Source organism: Erpetoichthys calabaricus, chromosome 4, assembly GCF_900747795.2.
Source record: "Erpetoichthys calabaricus chromosome 4, fErpCal1.3, whole genome shotgun sequence".
NCBI classification, from domain to species: Eukaryota; Metazoa; Chordata; class Cladistia; order Polypteriformes; family Polypteridae; genus Erpetoichthys; species Erpetoichthys calabaricus.
In genome coordinates this window covers 223944051-223966580 of record NC_041397.2, presented here as the reverse complement: position 1 = coordinate 223966580, position 22530 = coordinate 223944051, and the positions used below count along the sequence as shown (strand labels likewise).

The 22530-nt window shown below is 36.6% G+C and overlaps 1 protein-coding gene across 1 annotated transcript in view; it reads right to left on the bottom strand.

Annotated features, from left to right (window-relative positions):
• The window catches only part of ints4 (integrator complex subunit 4), a 55209-nt gene extending 33281 nt beyond the window's left edge, over positions 1–21928 (bottom strand). Inside the window, exons 1-13 of the mRNA XM_028800365.2 lie at positions 21817–21928; positions 15900–16097; positions 15684–15801; positions 15454–15560; positions 14415–14600; positions 14263–14313; positions 13041–13129; positions 11426–11546; positions 11147–11218; positions 10837–11011; positions 9872–10077; positions 8781–8923; positions 7489–7604 (exon numbers count right to left, since the gene is read on the bottom strand). Of these exons, the coding sequence (XP_028656198.1) occupies positions 7489–7604; positions 8781–8923; positions 9872–10077; positions 10837–11011; positions 11147–11218; positions 11426–11546; positions 13041–13129; positions 14263–14313; positions 14415–14600; positions 15454–15560; positions 15684–15801; positions 15900–16097; positions 21817–21870 (1636 nt within the window). The 5' untranslated portion in view covers positions 21871–21928. The remainder of the gene's footprint in view (positions 1–7488; positions 7605–8780; positions 8924–9871; positions 10078–10836; positions 11012–11146; positions 11219–11425; positions 11547–13040; positions 13130–14262; positions 14314–14414; positions 14601–15453; positions 15561–15683; positions 15802–15899; positions 16098–21816) is intronic.
• Positions 21929–22530: the final 602 nt, after the last annotated feature.

Sequence of the window (22530 nt, the reverse complement as noted above, 5' to 3'; positions counted from 1 at the left end):
GAAAGTTAATTGAAACTGAAAATTGGACTTCAAATCAGACACTGAGATAGCAGTAGCTTACCCGATATGTGAATCGAATGCCTCAATTTAAATATAACTTACAATTTAAATTAATGTTACTTCTCAGACAGAAGAGGTTATATTTGAAAATAATTGCATTTGTATTTTCCCTGATTTCTCACCTTCAACAGCTGCTACAGCATTAATTTTACAGCATTAAACAGCACATACAGACAGCTGAGATCAGATACTGCCTCTTGTATCCTGCCAAACTGAAAGTGGACATTCAAGGCAAGTTCTACATTTTTACTTCTCCAGAGGAAGCAGAAAAAAAGCTAAGAAAATTCATCTAGACACTTTTTGAAATACAATCGTCAGTCGCATCGTGTCTTGGCAAGGCAAAGAAGATCTTACCTGCAGTTTGATCCGCTCGCAATGAGACTGGTGCCATAGTAACACATCCTATTTCATTCTCGGCCACTTTTTTGATTCTTTGTATACATTTTAATTACAATTATATGCACAATTATATGCACATATATATATATATTATCATTGATCTATGCACATACTAAATCAACAGGACACACATTCAACTGGGACAATGTAAAAGTAAAATTTAAGGCCAGTACTAAAAGTGCCAGAGAGTTGGCCGAGTCTTGGATATCAAATGAAAAAGCCATCAACAGACACTTGGACATAAATCCAGCATATGCTAACTTAAGAAGAACATGTACATAATAAATAAACTATACAAACCACCCCCCCCCCCCCCCCGATCATACTGACTTAGTCACCTCCCCCCCCCTTAATGTGTTGCTATTTATTGCCTTTGATTCTTGTAAGTCTAAGCATTATCCTCTGATGATGACCCCTGGTAGGGGTTGAAAGCTCAGGAATAAAAAGTACTTTATGATACGTGATTCATTTTTTATCCCTTTGTGGATCTCCAGCTGCAAATATGCAAACCGTATCACATACCTTCTCTTCCACACACACACATATATATATATATATATATACACACACACTTGTTTTTCTGTTCATCCCCCAAAGGGGACTGTTTAACATCATACCCTTGGTTTATTGTATTAGGACTTTCTATCACACGTTATCTGCTTATCCATGGCTATTGTTTAACATCATTGGACTGTTTTGTTTGGTTTTGGACGTGCACTGTTTCTAGGTATGTCAGAGGGACTTTCTGAAGTGTGGTCTAGCCTCACGTGGAGAGGCAAAATGGGGGTGGGGGTAGGGAGAGAGCAAGCTATTTCTGATCTATCCTTTCAATCCATATAATTGCAAGTGCCAACGTAACAATAGGTCTCATGGCAAAAAACTCCTGGCAAAATCGGACATTAAGGTGAAAGCTATATTATGTAATAATGTACTATCTTAAGTTAACACTACAAAATATCAACATACGTTCAAAAGCAATTTCTCCATGACCAAACAGTTAACTTTGTGAACTGGAATGTTAAAAGGTCTCAATCAAGAATTAAAAGAGAAAGAAAGTATTCTCTCACCTAACAGGTCTGTTGGAATTCTTATACACAGAACAATTTAATTTGTAGTATCTGATTCCTAAGAGTGATATGTGATTGTCAGGGGTAATTTATTTAAACTGTAAAGTGATTTTTCATAAAAATCTACGCAACCAATGTGGATGATAGGGACTTCATCCAAAACGGTTTTGCATCCATTCCTAATGTGAACACTCATAAAATTATAATGGCCGATAACTTTGTGTTTTAAATCCAGACTTGGATAAGTCTCCTACCATAGGGGCAATTACATCTAAGGCCGGGTTTATACTTCATGCGATGCGATGCGACGCATGCTGTAGCGGACGTTCCTGCTATGCAAGCGCTTTACTGTTTATACTTGCACTCGTACTTTACATAAATCTAGAGGAATCCAGCAGGTGGCAGTGCGAGATATTATCACAGTGAGAACAGGTTCGGCTTCTCTGTGTTGTGAATTGCCTGGAACACCCATTAAATTCCAATGACACCATACCGCATTATCTCTGAAAAGGATGTTTAATGATTAAATCCATCAATCCAGGGATGTGTCCATTCCAGCAAGCATTGGGCACGAGGCAGAAACAATCCCTGGACGTGGCCTTAGCTCATCACAAGGTAAATACAAGCACACACATACACTGGAGTCATTTTAGCGGCACCAAATCCTCAAATCTGTATATCTTTGGAAGGAAACCAGAGCACAGTGTGGAAACCAATCAGAGAAAACCAGCGATGTGACTCCCTGCGAGACATCAATGCTACCACTCCGCCACCGTGTCAACCCCATGTGTGTAATTATTAACAGTATTCATTACTTAAATGAAATTAACAATTTATCTATAAAATGTAACATACATACTTTAATAATAATAATAATAATGCATTTTATTTATAGGGCACTTTACATTAGCAGTAAATCTCAAAGTGCAACATAAAAAGTTTAAACAAAGGCAAAGCAAGATAAAAACAGAGATAAAACAACAATAATTATAGCATTCTTGTTAATAAGCTTTCCTAAATAGAAAAGTCTTTTAAAAAACAGCTAAACATTCAATCATGAAAGTGATATCAAATATAAATCTAAAGATTCTAAATTTGCAGAGAGTTGGAATATCATACATTTAATGTGTTCTATGTGGTGATCTATTGCTGCTTGCTGCTGCGATCAAGTCAGGAGGAGCTCCAAGAAGCTCGTATCAATTAAAAACTGGGATGATATTTACGACGGTCTGCTTTAATGATAAAGTAAACTATGAGGTTAAAGTGGACATTTCGAGATTAAAGCCGAAATTTCCACTTTAATCACAAAATACACATTTTCACCATGTCCTTAATTTTTTTTCTCTGTGGCTCAAATACGCCGCTGTACATTATATTGCTGTTGTGAAGTTGCAAAAAAAAAAAAAAAGACAGTACAAAAGATGGTATGTGAGACTTTTAAAATGTATCGTGTCATTACGATTGGGAATATGCAACGCTTGAATATAAAAGCACCAGGAATACATCTGCATGTCGGCATTTTGCTTCACCACATCGAACCATTCATCAAACATCGAAGCACACACATCGATCCTGTAGGATCTGCATAGAGGCTTTCTGTCACATGTAGATAGTAAACAGTGACTATGGCGTCACATTCCAACTTTTATCACACTGCGCCCCCCATCTTTTTGCTGGTATTGCGTCGTGTTAATTTCTGAGGACCTGCTCAGAGGTCGCGTCAAATGAACGCTGGGAACGCATGGCAGCCATGATGTGTGCGCGTACGTGTTCTGAGCGTGAAGTATAAACAAGCCCTAACACTGCAAAAACAATTACACAGTTTGTAACTGATCAAAACTTATCAGACTGCTGAAGATTTCTAAACCCAAATTGAAGAGCATATTCCTTCTACTCTCCAGTACATCATTGTTACTCAAGAACTGATTATTTCTTTATAGATAATTTCTCGCCCACGATTAAATCTTACAAGTAAGACGCTATTGTAATCTCTGACCATGCCCCTTTGATCATGGAGCTCAAATCACTATGCTCCACATACTCATCTTATAACTGGAGTCTTAACCCAGTTTTATTAGCAGACGAGAACTGTACAGAATTTACAGCTTTGCATTCAGAACTCAACCTCTTGTCAACAAAAGAAACAAAAACTCATTTTTAAATCACAACATCACTACTATGAACACAAAGAGAAGGCTAATAAGATCTTGGCTCAAGCAAATCCACAAGCAGGAATTTCACAATGCAATACCAGTAATTACCAACACAGACAGAGACAAAACCATTGACCATAAAAATATAATGCACACATATAGAGACTACTGTAAGTCCTTATATTCTACTCAGTTTAAAGACAAGACACAACCTAATGCATTTCTGGACGCATTACAGATACCACAGCTGGATACTCTTAGTGCTGTGGAACTGGATAAACTGGCACTCTCAAAATTACTAGATGCTATAAACTTACTTCAGAGTGGGAAAGCAGCAGGCCCTGATGTCTACCCTGCCAAATTTTACTAAAAATTCTCAATTAATTTAGCTACCCTTTTATAAGAAGATATTTACAGAAACTAGAGACAATAAAATTCTACCTCAAACTCTTCACCAAGCATTAAATTTTCTTTCCTAAGCAAAATAAGGACTTATTACAATGTGCATCATACAGACCAATCTCACTTCTGAATAATGATGTTAAGATACTCTCTAAAGTTCTAACTAGAAGGACTGAGAAAGTGCTTCCTTTAGTAATATCACAATACCAAACTGGATTTATTAAGGGTAGACACATTTAGCTTCCAATCTACAACGCCTGTTTAATGTAATATGTTCACCCACAAAGTCTAACACCCCGGAGATGATGATATCGTTGGAAGCAAAAAAAGCATCAACAAGGATGCCCCCATCACCACTGCTTTTTGCAATCACCATTGAGCCACTGGCAGTTCATTTTCAAAATATTTATGAGAGAAAGGGGACTATCAGAGAAGGACTTGAACAGAAAATCTCACTATATGCAGATGATATGGTACAATATATATCAGATCCACAAAATACTGTGCCTGCAATCCTGATAACACTAGCAGAATTTAAAAAGATTTCTGGACTCAAAATTAATTTGAATAAAAGTATGCTCTTTCCAGTGAACTCTCTAGCACACATTATTAGATTGGACACCTTCCCTTTTATCATCGCAGATCAGTTTAAATACCTAGGGGTAAACATCACAAGTAAATATAAAGCTCTTTATAAACAAAATTTTGCTGTCTGCATGGAAAAACTTAAACAAGACTTGCATAGATGGTCTACCCTTCATTTCACTTAAGATGGAAGAATTAACACTGTCAAAATGAATATCCTTCCCAAGCTTGTTTTTCTATTTTAAAGCATTCCAATATACATCAATAAATCATTTTTTTAAGAAGTTAGATTCAATCATAACCTCATTTACTTGGAATTCAAAACATCCACGCATCCAAAGGGCAACCCTACAAAGGCCTAAGGTAGAAGGTGGCATGGCTCTACCTAACTTTCAATTTTATTACTCGGACATAGACACAAACAGATGAACATACACAAGCTTGGTCCGCAATAGAAATAAAATCCTGCAGTACTTCTTTATATTCCTTGCTTTGTACCACAGTGAATACAAGTTATCGCCAATATACTAACAACCCAATTGTGCAGTTTTTAATGTTTGGAAAACATGCAGGATTAGAACACTTAAGAGATTTGTAACTAGATAATGTCATTGCATCTTACGAACAGTAACACTCCAAATTTAATTTTCCATCAACACAATTCTTTCACTACCTCCAAATTAGAAACATTGCAAAAAACAAATCAACCCAATTTTCCTCACCTTCCACCTACTTTTATGTCGGAAGAAATATTGATCAGTCTTGAGGACTTAGACAGCATTTCTGTAATATATAATAACATTTTATAGTCCCTCCCTTTCAAAGATCCCAGAGAAAAGTCGGAAAATTATCTCTTACTCAACATTCAGAAAAGGAGTGGAAGGCAGCCATGCACAAAATTCATTCTAGCTCCATATGCTCAAAGCATACAATTATTCAAATTAAAATATTTTATCGAGCACATCTGTCTTGTTTAAAATTGTCCAAAATGTTTCCAGGGCAAGACCCAACCTGCAATCACTGCAAATAAGTTCCAGCCTCATTGTGGCATATGTTTTGGGCTTGGACCAAAACCTTTAAATACTTTTCAGACAGCCTTGGTGTCACAATCACTCCCACAATCACTCCTAATCCATTAACAGCTGTGTTTGGTGTACTCCTTGAAGGGCTTAAAGTGGATAAACACAAACAAACTATAATTGCCTTTTATTTCACTATTGGCACAGACTTTTCTTGCTCAACTGAAAGAATCCTAACTCACCTCTTTTAAGTCAGTGGGTAACTGATGTTATATACTATTTGAAATTGGAAAAAATAAAATTCTCACTTAGAGGATCTGTGCAAAATGTTTTTAAAACCTGGCAGGATCTAATCAATGACATTTTAGAAATTTAAATTGGGGAAATGGATTTTCTTCCCTTTTTTCCCCTACTCTTAAAGTTTTACTCTGTCTGTTGACCTAGCTCTTTTTCTCATGGGTGGAGGTTGATTTGATTTGAATTCTGTTTTGTCAAATTTGACTTGCTTGTATGGAAAAAAAAAAAGAATTTGACACAATATTAAACTTCATATTGAATTTTACTTTCCCACTTTTGCAAAGTGACAAACTCATTTCTCCTGCCATCGCTTCAGTTTAATTTTTTTGGAGCCTTCCTTCTACTCTAGTGCCCCTCCATACAATTAATGAATACAGGCCAAAGACCAGGCTAGTAGCATCAGAAACAAGTTATAACAAAAAATGCTAATTACAAGGCAAACTCATTAGAATTGGACAGTTCAGTTGCCACTGCCAACTTTTCGTTCTCAAAGGCTTTCTGAGATTATAAAATTTATGAAAAATATTATGTTAATTCCTGGCATGAGTGTGTGTGGACAAGTGCAAGCACAAGACCTGTGATAGACTGGCATCCTACACAGAGTTGGTTACTGTCTTGAACGTGAAACTGCTAACATAAGTTCAGTTTCCTATCTATTCTCTGCTGGGAGAAAAAAATTGGAAAAGAGATGGATGGAAGATCAAACATTGTTGTGTTTCATCTTTTTGACAATACACAGTTATGTGCTTTAACACAAATTTCCAGAAATCATAGTTTAAAAAAGTAAACATATACCTCAGGGAAACAAATGAAGAAATGCATTATATGGCAACAAATTTATATTAAGAAATGAGTAGGCAAGTTTGAAAAAGTCTTAAATTTTTCATATGCTGCTTGCTCAATGCCATAAGATGGGGTGTAAAATAATCCAAAAAATATCACTACTAAAGTGGTAAACTGAAGTAAGTTCACTAGAAGTATGTATAAAGATAATTATAGCCAAATTTATACGTATGCACTTTGTTATGAAGCATAGGAATGTTTTAAATAAAAAAAAAACAAACAAAAAAAAAAAAACTAAAATGTCAGAACTAATATGAGATTTACAATCTTGCATGAATGAAGGTGCTGTGAAAACACATGTAATTTCCTACAATTTTAACAACTGACATGACATACCACAATTGTGTCAAAAAACATAAGACAGAATTTATATTCATGTATTACATGGAGTGCTTTCAAGTATACTAGGTTACGTATTTAATAGTATGTCTTAGTTTATGCTTATAACTTTGACCAAAGTAGTATATTTATGACCTTATTGGAATATAAAGACTATTGATTAAGGTCAAATTAAACTTCTTTGGTCTGCAACAGTAAATCTTTTAAACATTTGGTAAGAACACAAATTAATGAATAAAGTCCTTTAGTTTTGTTTCCCAAATAATATTTAAATTCTTTAGAAAACAGTCTACTATAACTACAATAAAATCACATAAAGGATACAAGCTGGATCATCCATATCTGGTTCAGGAGTGTCGAAAAATGGGTGTGTGCTTAGTAGCTCTGGGACTAGAGGTAAAACAAGAGTAGGGTGCCTGGACCCCAAAAATTTCAGGCACCTGTCCAAAATGAAAAAAAAATAATGTATGGATTACGCCACAAACATTTCAAAACAAACACAAATAAAGACAACATGCCATACCAATGGTTACTCAGTTATACAACAAATTGGGCTATGGAGTTTAAAATGTATATTACACAGATGACTTTAGTTTTTAAAATATGAACAAATTAAAACAACTGAAGTATATTGGGTAACTAATTATATAATGGATATTGAAGATACATTCTTCAGACTATATTTATATTCAAATTACTGAATAGTAACAGAATACGCTTCCACAACAAACAATTTTTGAGAATTTTGGACTAAGGTGCTGTTCACCACACCTCTTATCATCAACAGGATGGGTTTCTGTTTTTCAGGTTCTGAATGCAGCATAATATCAGAGAATGTGAAAGGAGTGCATTAAAAAAAAAGTACAAAAATGTTGAAATAAACTACATGTGTTTATATTCCATGACTATACCATCTGAGATGATTACTCTTGTGATATAAAGGCAGTGAGAGCGCCTTGAAATAATTCCTCACATCACTTAGGCTACCTTCACATCCACATTAGCTTATTATGTTTTACTTAAGTATTAATCAGCTATATTTTCTGTCACTGCTACATTGTTTTAACATTGCACAAAGCAGTTTTATTTATGTTTTTTTGTTTATAAAGTTGTGGAATGTCACAGTCATGTAATACTGGTGTGTTGACTATTCGTAGAACTGCATGGCCTTACGTCAAAGGTGCAGTGGGTAAATATATTCAAGTTTCATGTGTACAACGCTTCACAAGCTGCTGCTCTACTAATTGAGTATACTACCACCACCAATGGAAAAATCATTACTTAATATAGACCCTTCTATATAATGTGTTATTATTTTTTTCCTGAATCAAAACTTTTTTTAATGCAAACAAAAAAATACTTTACTGTTTAGTTAGCCTGCTTAAGAATGTATCTGTTTAAGACAGAAGTCCTTGCACTGCAATTTTTGTGTGTTGGGATAGAGGGGACTCCCTTCAGCTTTTTAGAGCATAGGGCTATAGGGTTATAAGGTCTGTGGGCTATATCTTTTAAAACTAAATTTGCTTTTGCTCCAGCAGACCCCTGTGACACTTTGTTAGGATATAATGGGTTGAACAATGACTGACTGGAACATCAGGTCAAAAATGGTCACTTACTTCCAGACAGAGTTCCGATCTGTTGGGTACTTGGAAAGGTTCTTCAGTAGCTCCACCAGAGCTAACTGAATGCATTCCTTTGTGGAAACATTTGTGTAGCACAGAAGTTCATGCAGAGCCTCTCGGATATCCCTGGAAGAGTCCTGAATATGACAGAACACATCTTAATTAGTTCTACAGCTGTAGATGATGAAGCCTATGAAGCCTATTCACTGCTGTGCTAATAACAATGACTGCAACTTTTCAAACATCAAATCAAGCATGAAGCTGTGTTCCCTGGAAAATACTTTATTTATTAATTTATACTACAGGTAGGCCATACAAAGACTACATAGGGATTCATTTTTTTTGCCTTTAAAGGTTTTCTCTTGACTTTCTTTTAGTTTAAAATCTCACGTGAATACACAACAATATAACAAATGTTTTGGTGTAAAAGCACCATATAACTAACTATTTTCAAGCACCAAATAAATACAAATAAACCAGATAACTGGCTAACTTCTTATTTTTGGTCTAAATGTGTGCATTTTTCATCAGAACTGTTCATGAAACAGATCTTATGGCAATCTTGTCTGCTTCATAAATCAATGCTTTAATAATATGCAGTGAATCTCTGTATGCACAGTGCCACAATGTGTTAATATACTCTGGCATGAAGTAAAAACAAATATGTATGCAAACTTAGTTTTTATTAAAGCAGTATGTTCCAGTATACAAACACATCTAATGGTATACTGGCTTCACTACAACTCGGATACTAAACATGAGAAATAAAATTTAAAAAACTGAAGATAGGTGAGTGTTAACATTCAAAAATGATCTAAAAAGAATACATAAGCAAAAACTTTAAAGCAACACCATAGCTTCTAAAACAGATTAAATAAAAAATTTGCAACAATAGAGGATCTTATAAATAAGACTGGTAGGCTATTTTTTTATACAATTCTTTAGGTTAATCTGAAGGTACAATGGGAAAATGAAAGCAACAACTGGCACTCACAGTAAAGCTGAAAACAAAAATTGAACCTGTGGGAATGTACAGTATACCTGGAAAACATAACATATTTTAGTGGTGGGGTGAAAAAAAATACCTCTAGTACAGCAAGCACAGTGTCCAACTGGTCTTCTCTCAGTGTAATCTGTTTGGAGATTTGCCTTAGAACATGGATGGACTGTAGTCTTACTTCCTCAATCTCATCATTAAACATATCAACCAGAAAATCTAGGCATTTTTCAGCAAACGAAGCAGATGCCTGGGCCAAGGTGCAAACAGCCTCTACAGCTGCAATCCTCACTTCTGAAGAAGAATAAAAAGGTATGTACAACATTTTTAGTTAAAGATTTACAATGTATTAAGTCACGTAAACATTTTGTACTGTAAGAAAAAAGTTATGCAGAAAATAGTTAAATTATATACATCCTGGAAAAATGAATGATGTTCTTCAGAATATCAGGACATCTGTGCAACTTTTGCTATTTTTTTTAAATATCTTTCATACTAACCCTTGTATCTCTGTGTTTTACTTTCAATTTCACATTCAAGTTTAATTAATGCTGAAGCAGAAAACCTAAAAACCCTATATGAATCACAGTAGAAAAGATTTGGCAATTCAGCTCTTTAAAATATTGATCAAATACATTTAAAATTGATTTTTCTTGCCAGATCTTTCAGTCTTCCTGATTTTTACAATTGCTGCAATGCTGTAAGAAAGCCTGCTTGCAGAACCTACAGTTTGAACAATAGAATCTGTTTAATACTATAATAAAAGCTGAAAACTATACATTTTTAAAAAGTGGTAAGTTAATGTAATATGTTGGGTCTAGTGTTTGAAAAGGCCCCAGTCAGTAATAATCCTAGTAGAAAACCAATATGGAGTCTTCAACAAGTCTCACAGACACATTTTTGCACAATGGTGCCATGACAACTCTAAACTATAGCCCAATGTAAAACCTAACTTGTACCTTTGCAAAAATATCATGTGCTTAGAACAAAACTCTCACAGAACTTTGCATATAAAAATACAGCTTGTTTGACATAACAGGTAGACAATCTTACCAAACATCTCGTCTTCTAAGCCATGAACAAATGCTCCACAAGCTCCCGAGTCTATCAGGTTTACAGCACCAGTGTCTATTTTCTCCTTTGGTGCATCATCGGCCCATTTACGACCCGAGGAAAATTCCCCCGAGCTATAAAGCTCCTTGGCTCTTTCATGTGCAGTACGTTTCCTCTGTTTTATTAAAAAAAAAAAAAAAAAAAAAAGTAAGACTTTTTGCATCATAATTACAGGTGTCATAAACTCTACTCGACTCTATCATGCCTCATCTAGATGAGATGTGAACAAATAAACCACCTCTATACATACCCTCAGATCAGACATAAGTTTTTTGTCCAGTGTTTGCTCTAGAAAATGCACACTGACTTGCTGCATCGAACCCTATAAATTATTCAACAAACAAAACAAGTTATGTCCAATAGCAATTGTGAAAAAAAGACTCATTAATCAAGATATTTCAAAGAAATAGCAATCATAGTAAACCTAAAGTAAAACTGATGTCATTTAGTACAAGGCTGTTGGCAAATTTATTTAACTTTAAATTCACATGGTTTTAACATGCATAAAAAAAAAGTATAAAAGGCTCACCAACAGTTTTGCAGCCTGAACTCTAACAACCCATGATCCATCATTAACCATGTGGCAAATTTTACCAAATGCATCATCTACCAGACGGATTTCTTCATTTGATGAAGGAATTGGAACAATGCTTAAAAAGAAAGAGAGAAGAAAAATGTTGAAAAGTAAAGTGCATTTACTATATTAATAATAAACCTATTTTTATTTCTGCTTGCCTTTGTATCTACACCCCATCCCTAATATATAAAAAAGAAGGGAGTAATGAAACCGTGCTGCTACTGTGCCAAAGGTCAAGGAATGTATAAAAAAATTGCAAAAAATGTTGGAATTTGACAGAAAATAAAAAATGACTATTAATTGCATTATTATGCCATGACAAACTTACATTATTACATTTTAATTTTTTGAAGGTGAGGAGGAATACCTCTTTGTTTAACTAACTTGAGACATAAAAGGTTTCCTATATACATAGGAAGCAGTCAAACACCTTTTAGGGCATCAACATTGCATTTTTATACTATCACATGGTGAATCTGTTAATATAACAAAACAAACACACAAAAACTCTTTTTGCAAATTATCTGATCCCCAACATGGATTTATTTACTTTATGAAAACCTAAACCCATGGCCTCTGGAGGAAAAACAGCTACACAACATCATTGAACATCCACCATACTTGAAATGGAGATCAGATTCTTTTCGATATAACTATCCTTTTTATACCAAACCCACCTTGAGCATTCATTGCCAAAAAAGCTCAATTTTTGGTGTTTCTGACCACATAAAATGGTTCCAATCAAAGTTGCAGTTGTATTTAGCTAACTGCAGATGCTGATATTTGTGGTTAAATTATAGGTAAGACTTTTTTCTGGCATGCCTTCCAAATAATCTGTTGGCATGGAGGTTGCATCTGATGGTAGTTTTGGAGAATCAATGACCCCAAAATGCTTCTTTTCTGTGTTTCCCCAACAGTGATTCTTGGAATTTTCTGAATTCTCTTACTATCCTGCTCACTGTGTGTGAGGCAAAATAAACTTGGGACCTCTTCCATGCAAATGTGTAAAGTTTCTAGTTGATATAAACTTTTTAGCTATTGCCCTAACTGTAGATGTGGATATTTTTATCACTTTTCTCCCATTTGAATTGTGTGTTCTATTACATTTCCCATCTTGATGAATGGATAAGGGAATTTAGCCTCTGTGCCACCTTGTATTTATACCCCAGTGAAACAGGAAGTTATTGACTAATGCTTACAAGTCTCTACATTCTCTGATCAACTTAAAAAAGTCAGATATAAATTGAAGAAATGCTTCATTTACACTTGTTCGTTAAGAATTTTTAGAGGTGCCAATAATTGGGACACAAGATTTTGCCAAAAATTATTATTTCTTGATGAGGGGATATTTTTTCCCAGAATAAACTAACTTTTCTTAAAAGTCAGATTTCCCTTATTTTTTTTCTGTGCGAGATTAAGGTTAATTCACCATTACATGATTTTTTTTATTTTATTTTTATTTTTACAACCCTTTTTGCTAATCTTTATAAGGGTACCAGTAATTGTTGTGGGAATTATACCTTTATCCTAGACTTAATTCTAACAACAGAAAGAAGAAATACTTTACCTTTCTGGATAGAGTTGGCTAAGAACCCATACCAACTGTACGGCTGCTGATCGAACTTGCTCATAGTCATCTGTCAACAGCTTGCATGCCTGAAACATATTAGAAATGAAATATGAATGTAAAGTTTTAACATGCATTATCAGTTATTAACAAATTGGTTTAAATCCACATTATAATTTTCTCTATAAAAGATATGTAATCAGCTATGCTAATTTGGCAAAACTTGTCACACACACACACACACACACACACACACACAATGCAATGTTTTATGTATACACCCATAAAGAAAATAATGAGAAGTCAGTTTGGTACCATTGTGGCAGATTGGTGGAAAAGGGACAAGCTCACTATCTGTTAGACAGGAGGAATAAAACCTGTTTAGTTAGACCCAGAACCAACTAGCTTACTTGTTTTAACTTTGGGTTTTTACTATCTTTTTTCTGTGTTAGTTCATTCCTCCTTAGTATTTTAAGTCTTATTTTTGTACATTCTAGTTTGGTATTATTTAGGGTAAAAGTGTCACAACAATATTATGCTCTTGCTGTTATATTATTCAGAATGGCAAGGTTAAAATCATAAATGCTTTAACTACTTTCTTAATTGGACAGTTAAGATTTTGAGAGCGCCTCCAGGAAGCGTTGAGGATTATTTTATTACTAGCTGTTTAAGCCTGTGCTGTAAAAAAAAAACTGGGCTCCTATAAACTATTGAAATCGTCAGGAAAAAATTGAAATGCAGAGTCAGTGGTTTCGTTTTGCTTATATGCTCATCCCCCTTTTCTATCAGCAGCTAAGAGAGTTTCACTCTCGTTTGTCTTTCCATGGCAGTTTTACTTTGGTGACGGAGTTGCTTTCTTTCAGCTTCATGGTGTAGCCTTGTACATCGACTCGTTAACTTGGGGCTGCCTTGCGGGCTCTTTGAGCTTGTCACTACCTGATCACACTTCCGGCCAAGACAAACAGAGTTCCAAGCATAGATGTTTACATATAAGATAAGGGTCATAGTTATAATTGAAAATTTCTTTCTTTTGTAACAAGTTTAACATTTAAATAAGCAACCTTTTTTTTTTTTTTTTACTTTCTAAAAGATTTTCAGGTTTTAAACCATAACAAGTGAAAACTTCTGGCTTGCTATTACTTTTTTTGTGACAAGCACACAGCGTAGGACAAAAACAGGATTAATGATACAAGTTAAGATGAATTTGAAATCAGATATTTACCTGACTGTATATATTTTGCTGCAGCTTCATTCCACGTTCATGTAACTGTAGCTAGAAACAAAAAAATCAACAGAGTAAACAATTTACAGATTAACTCCTTCAACATTTGATCAAAACAAAGTTATGTTGTGTAGAATGAAAAACAATCTAACCATTGCTTTAATTGCTGCTGTGCGCACTCGAGGATCCTGATCACTGAAATGATCTCCAATTATCTTTTGTACATCCTGTACTGGCAGGCACTCCATTTCTTTGGAACTTTGTTTCTCCACTGTTCCTAGGAAACCCATCAGCTGCAGACACTTATTCCTCACCCCAAATGATGTATCTGTAAGGTGCTACAATGCATGATAACTTGGGATTAAAAACGGTTGTATATGTTCTAAAACACAAGCCTGTTTCAAATGTTATTATAAACAGTGACTATTATTACACTGTAAAGGACTACTATTTTGAGTAGCTGCATTTAAACCCAGAGGTAGAGGTTTTACTGATAAAGTCTCTATGACTAGAAATAAAAAAACTATACCGCAAGAGTTGTGCTAGAATACATGCAAGCCCCCTTCCCCTTATTGCTTTGATGTGATCTGGATTTGTGTATAGAGTGGCGTGATGGTGTGACACACCAGGTAGACTGGAGCAAGATAGAGAGTTTTAGAGTTATCTGCTATTTACTACAGAATATCCTGGTACCAGTACTAAAGTCCGAAAGCTTATATTGATGCCAAAGTCAGAATTTTAGTACTGCTCCAACACTACCACATAATCTTCACTGCTGCAAGATGATTGAGCTAAGCATGCCCCCTTCTTTAACTGTCTTGGATTTCTAACTACTCAACAGAGAAACCAAACTTTGTGAGGCTTATCAGAACAGGGTTTTAGAAAAAGGCTTCCCCAACTACAGTCTCTATCCAGGGAGTGGAAGCAGAGCTGGTTCAGATTCATATTCACCTGGGGGTGCATTTGGAGAAAAATCTGGACTGGGCTTGAAACACATGCATTAAACCATGAAAGCACATATCTTCTTATATTATCTTGTAAACCAGTTTTATTTTTTTTTCTAACCTTTTTGCATTACTGAATCATACACACCAGTATATCTTTATATGTAAATACATACACACCTATAAAAGCACAGACTGTACCATACCTAATTTTCTTTTTTGCTTTTTTTGTTTAAGTCTTACTTACCCTACAAGCGACTTCAACAAGACGAACTCTAATGGTCTGGCTTTCTGGAAGTTGCACGCCAATCACCAGCAAAGTATCCAGTAGCTGTGCAAGAACTTGGTGGGATTCTGTTTTATACAAACAAAGCACATAATTGAAAAATGGAGACCTGTGCTCAAAACGATATGTTAATTTAAATATATGTAATATTTTACTATTCAAGATAATTAAAATCATTTTCTAAAACTCACTTTCATTGTTAAGCGTATTAATAACATCATCAACTATACAATCAGGAGAAAATCCATGGGTTTTCGAAAGCACTCCAAGTAGAGATGCGATTTTCAGCCTTACAGAAGAATCAGTTTCCTGAAATAAAAATTGCATAAAGTAGGCCAAACTTTCACACTGAAATATACCTGAAAAAAAAAAAAATACACAATTCAGGTATTCCCCTCTTCACCTACCTTATAATAAAACTCAAGTAAAATTCTCACAACTCCTTCAACACTCTCAGCTTCTACTGGTTTCCGTGCAAACTGAACCAGATACTGAAGAGCATCAGTAGAGTTTGTGGCCTTGCATAGGTCAATATGGAGAGCAGCAGACTTGCTGGGTTTTGTTAAACGCAACCTCTTAGCAGGAAAATCTTCCAACTGTTGTTGCTGTTCCAAGGGAAATATACGGATATGATTAGTATTATTAATTGACTTGGACTCATTATTAATAAGGGTTTGAGTGTATAAACCAAACCTTTTCAACAATAATTTGCGTTGTTGCACCAAACCCACATTTTCAAAGCAATCTTAAACATTACAGTGTTGTAAACAGTGACGTGCTGTTTCCAAAAATGTTTTCAAATATTAATAAAAAAAAAAAACAAACAAAAATTGCTTCTTGACAGCACAAATAGGTTTCTTTAGCTGCACACTTTCATACCCAAGTTAGAATGAAGCAGTGTGTTTTTACGTCAATTCCAGACAGCATACAGTGCATCTGGAAAGTATTCACAGCGCATCACTTTTTCCACATTTTGTTGTTACAGCCTTATTTCAAAATGGATTAAATTCATATTTTTCCTCAGAATTCTACACACAACACCCCATAATGACAACGTGAAAAAAGTTTACTTGAGATTTTTGCAAATTTATTAAAAATAAAAAAAAATTCAGAAAGCACATGTACATAAGTATTCACAGCCTTTGCCATGAAGCTCAAAATTGAGCTCAGGTACATCCTGTTTCCCCTAATCATCCTTGAGATGTTTCTGCAGCTTAATTGGAGTCCACCTGTGGTAAATTAAGTTGATTGGACATGATTTGGAAAGGCACACACCTGTCTATATAAGGTCCCACAGTTGACAGTTCATTTCAGAGCACAAACCAAGCATGAAGTCAACGGAATTGTCTGTAGACCTCCGAGACAGAATTATCTCGAGGCACAAATCTGGGGAAGGTTACAGAAAAATTTCTGCTGCTTTGAAGGTCCCAATGAGCACAGTGGCCTCCATCATCCGTAAGTGGAAGAAGTTTGAAACCACCAGGACTGTTCCTACAGCTGGCCGGCCATCTAAACTGAGCGATCTAAACTGAACTCTTTGGTGTGAATACCAGGCGTCACGTTTGGAGGAAACCAGGCACCGCTCATCACCAGGCCAATACCATCCTTACAGTGAAGCATGGTGGTGGCAGCATCATGCTGTGGGGATGTTTTTCAGCGGCAGGGACTGGGAGACTAGTCAGGATAAAGGGAAAGATGACTGCAACAATGTACAGAGACATCCTGGATGAAAACCTGCTCCAGAGCGCTCTTGACCTCAGACTGGGGCGACGGTTCATCTTTCAGCAGGACAATGACCCTAAGCACACAGCCAAGATATCAAAGGAGTGGCTTCAGGACAACTCTGTGAATGTCCTTGAGTTGGCCAGCCAGAGCCCAGACTTGAATCCGATTGAACATCTCTGGAGAGATCTTAAAATGGCTGTGCATCGAAAGCTTCCCATCCAACCTGATGGAGCTTGAGAGGTGCTGCAAAGAGGAATGGGCGAAACTGGCCAAGGATGGGTGTGCCAAGCTTGTGGAATCATATTCAAAAAGACTTGAGGCTGTAATTGCTGCCAAAGGTGCATCAACAAAGTATTGAGCAAAGGCTGTGAATACTTATGTACAAGTGATTTCTCAGTTTTTTTATTTTTAATAAATTTGCAAAAACCTCAAGTAAACTTTTTTCACGTTGTCATTATGGGGTGTTGTGTGTAGAATTCTGAGGAAAAAAAATGAATTTAATCCATTTTGGAATAAGGCTGTAACATAACAAAATGTGGAAAAAGTGATGCACTGTGAATACTTTCCAGATGCACTGTATATGTACTAAGTACAGAACATCAACACTACAATTTAAAATGGTAAAAATTACTAAATTTTGAATTGCCTAAATAAATTTATGAACAAATTAATGCTTACACTTTGTTTATTTGGCCGACTGCAGCCACAGAAGTGGGATGTCATCATAAGGTTGATAGAATCACTACAGTCACTGGTACCGTTGTAGAGAGTACAGCAGGTCCCCGCGAAGTCACGGTTCAGAGTTCGCGGCCTCAGTCATTCACAGATTTTTCCTTAGAACCTATCTAATAATTGTTAGCAGAAACCGCAAATATCCTTCGCAATTTTTATGGCTTTTATCGTGGCGATACTGCACTATAGAGAGACCAGGAAGCAACTGTAGAGGAAAAACGCGGCTTGGAATGGTGAAAGTAGCCAATAGAATTTGAAACTACAGCGCCCAGCAGTCCCTGCAGTGGCTCTGATTGGTCTTCTGCTGAGGGTGCTGGGGCTGTTGGGGTCAAAGGATGTCAGTGTGGCTTTTAAAATGGGGGCTGGTGACCAAAAGCAAAAAAATAAAGTTTTTGTAATTTGTGTTTCAAGTTCCTGTCTGCCTGCCTTCTGTTCCATTTTGTTCTGGATCGTTTCGTGCATCTGGATTGTTTGCTGTCTGCCTGTGTACATGAGGACTGTAAGTGGATTCATGGCCATCCTGCAAAGAAAGGAGCACTCCTGAAACTGTCCACCTCTCTTCACCATTTCAGGAACGAGCGGCAGGACTATCTTTACATTCCCATTCAAAGTGCGGATCTCTGGACTATCTATTTTCATCATTACATTTCATCCATTGCTGTTTTTCATGATTTACTCTGTGTGTTTTCTTTGTGCTTTGTTGCATTTAATGTGTATTCGCCGTAAGGGGAACAGGGGTGGTATTGTTGTTTTCATTTATTTCATTTGTTTTCATTACATTCTTTATTTGCTGTTTGATTACCGGTTTGCTTTGTTTTTGTCTCTGTTTGTGAGTGCATGCGGGTCGGGCCCAGACTGGGTGCGTCTCTGGAATCTCCACCATAAAAATAAATAAATCGGCATCTTCTCCACAGTGTGAATCTTAGCTGCACCAGACCGCGACAGCGTTATTCATTTCTCCTTGCTGCTGATTGACTGTGATGCATCTCCAGCTGAGTGTTCTTGCGTTTTCCGTTTTGTTCCTCTTAACCCTTAAACCACCACAACTGGCTACAGTTGTTTCCCAGTGCCATTTGCAAGCACGCAGGAGCTGATCAGTCAGTGCTGTACATTCGTTGAGCAGCCAGCTCATGACCACTGACAGCCCCTTGTGAGTAGGGGGGCTGAACGGACCCCTAGATGACACGGCTGCTCCTCAAAAAACCCTTCTTAACAAACGCTGATAGACTACTTTCACATTGCTCCCTTACTTGCAGCTGCTCTGTCACGCGACGCTACGCATACTTAAAAGCCTGAACAACACCTGTCCTTTTTGGCCAATTGCTTTGTTTCTCTCTCCTCTCCCAGACATCATCTGCTCCTGTTGCGGGTCCCGCTCCAATCGAGAACTAACTGCATACTGAGCTCGTTTTACTTCTGAAAGAGACATGTTTGTTTGAAGTGTTTGAATAAAGTTCCTGTCTCTACAATCTCCTGTGTTTCTGTGTAATTTTGTGACCCAAGCGTGACACCCTGCAGCACTGCAGCCTCACTGTCCCTGGGATTGAGCCGCTGCTCTAGACAAGACTGCCAGAGTCAGCATTTACCTCTGTGTGCTTATGTGCAGCCAGTTCAAGCGCAGTTGGCTTGGTGATTTACTGAATTTCATTCATTGCGTCAGTTGCACCTTGTAAATATTGTTCCAGTAGTTTTTTAAAATAGTTTTTACAGTTCATTAGCAGTGTGTAAAATTAGTATTGCAGTAATTGTGATGCTCTGCATGAAAAAAAATGTGTTCCATTAAAATTTCACTTTTTCTTTGTGAATTGTGACGTTTACTTAAAGTGCAGCAAAAAAGTATTTGCTGTCCAGGGATCCATTAACCCGCAAGTATGTGGCGGTTTAAGGGCTAAAGCCCCAAGATGCCGTTGAAACGTCCTGTACCTTCTAAGGCTTCTGGCAATGAAAACACGCTTGCATGAATTACAGTACAGATAGTGGTAACATCGGTATTTTACATTCTAGCACTGCAGGAGACATAGCAGTACAGTATACAGGTTTACCTTTACATTCTTTATTTTTAGGTAATGAATTAAGCTGAGTTTGGAATTAAAGTGTTTTGAGGGCATATTTAGGGTTTAAACTATAAAAATAGGCATTTTTTTTAACCACATCCAAAATTCGCAGTTTTTCACAATTCGCGGGTGCTCTAGGAATGTAACCCCCGTGAATTTTGGGGGTGTACTGTATAGTTAAATCTTTACATGTAACACGTGGCCACTCTACTGTTGTACGATTAGTGAGAAGAACTAATTTACCTCGAAACTTTGGTAGATGGTATGCAACAGCTGCATTTTAATGATAAATGGATGTCTGAGTTGAGTAGGGGCTATCTGACTGATGGACAGATTTTTCTAAGATATTCGAAAATTTGTGATGAGAAAACAGTCCCTAAAGTACTACTCTTTTGCTCTTGACGTGAAGAGAAACTAAACTGTCCCTGTGTTCTTGTTGCAGAATTTAAAATAAGAACTGGGATCTGCTGTACTACCTTCAATAATTTAAACACTTATCATGTCACCTCTTAATCTCCGTTTGATTAAACTGATAACACAAGCCCTGGCAAGCGTTAGTGTCTCATATGAGTACTTTATATTATTTAAATTAACACTTTCATTTAGCCATTTAACTATCCAAGTTTTAAAGAAACAATGTCTACAGCAGAGCTAAGTACAGAAAAGACATCATTATTAGGGCATCTGTCAGAGCAAGAACAGGGCTCTGTAGTAGTTCAGCTTGCTTTTCCTATTTGGGGTACTAATTCTTCCACACTGGCACTCTATGCATCTTCACATGTCAATGTCAGTTTTTTTTTTTCCCCTGATCATTGATGACTCCAAATGGTTTCTCACGGAGTAAATGTGCCCAATGACGGATTGTCATGCAGTCCAGTTTTGGATAACCCCTGCTGTCCGGCTACTGCCTTCCAGTGACTCTTTAGTGGAAAAAGCAGGTCCAGAAAAAGATGAAGCATATTATATTGCTTATAGTGCTAGGAAGCAGAGATATGGAACAAGATGATCCGCTGTGGAAACCCTAACGGGAGCGGCCAAAAGAAGACGGAAGCAGAGGTGCAACCTCCTAGATATTACAGCTGTGTCCAGTAGATGAACACCAAGGAAGTGGGCACGCTTTGATTAGCACACGCAAGGAAAAATGACACTACACCACACATGTCGTCACATTAATGACACCATAAAGCTACAATACAATATGCATCAGGGTTTACAGTATGTGGGGTTTCTCGTTCTCAATACTTTATCACAAGGTGGTACACAGCTGTTCAAGCAGATGTTTAAGGCTGACACAACGACACTATCCAAGGCGTCTTTAAATAATGAACGCCTGACAGTAGACAATTAAATGATATTCGTCATATTTTATGCGGTACAACAGGCATGAACCTACATGGTTTTATTTTAAAAGTTAATTCATTATTTATACTTTGAAAAATCTTTTCACTTTTAAGGTTGTAGTACACTAAAAAGGGATCAGGAATCACTGATCTATTATTTGTTATAGATACTCTGTCACGTTTATGAATGATAACATCCTTAAGTGTTTCTTTAAAACTGTTATTAACTTACTCGGGTGACTAAAATGTACCATCTAAACATGCATTTTAATTCAAAATACAAGTAGTACAGGCAAAGAAATGGGCACTACAGATGAAATTTCAAAACAAAAAATGCAGAACGCCTCAGTAAAGACTAAAATTAATCACCACGAGACCTGATGTCTTTAGTTAATTTTTAAGACATTAAGTTAAAAAGGTAACGTCTCATATAAAACAGTACTGTGACTGGCGCAAAAGGAAGTGAAACTTACCTGCACAACTTTACTAAATTCTTCATACACCCGCTTCTTTAAGTGTGCAGCCATTTCGATGAGCCCGTCGCCCTCAACTGACCCGGACGTGAAAAGCTCGTCGAAAGGAAGCTCGTTTTGTGAACGGGGCGGGCGCGCGCGCGCGCGCGCTCAGCCTGAGCCTCTCGGGAAGATTCCTGTATCGAAGCTGATCACCTCGTGTTTGTCTTTTGCCAAAGCTGTTATATTGTCTTAGCAACGTCGTTTTCTTTTTGGAGTCGTAACAGTTTTAACAGCCTTCTTTGTTAAAATTTTGTGTCGCCAATTTTCTCTTTCATTCCGGTACGTTTTCCAGTATTTTTCGAAGAGCACCGTTACGGTTTTGTTCGGTAATCATACCAAGGACTTTTTTTGACTAGATTTATTACCGACGTACTACTGTTAAACGTTAGGTGAACCCCGTTGCCATGTTTAGCGTTTTCACTAACATTTTGGGTGCTGTTGTTGAACATAAAACAGCCGATGTCATAGGAAGGATGAATTTTGTCTCGCGTCTGATTTTGTTTTTGTTGTTGCTCTTCAAATTATTTTTGTGACCATCTAAATGTGAAATTAGTACAAATGTCTACGTGTGACACATGCTCTTCCTTCTCCGGTGCAGTGCGTTAACTACTGTATTTAAACAGATGTTTTCTCTGAAATCAAATTAATCTAAAAGCCGCGTGCTTGGCCAGT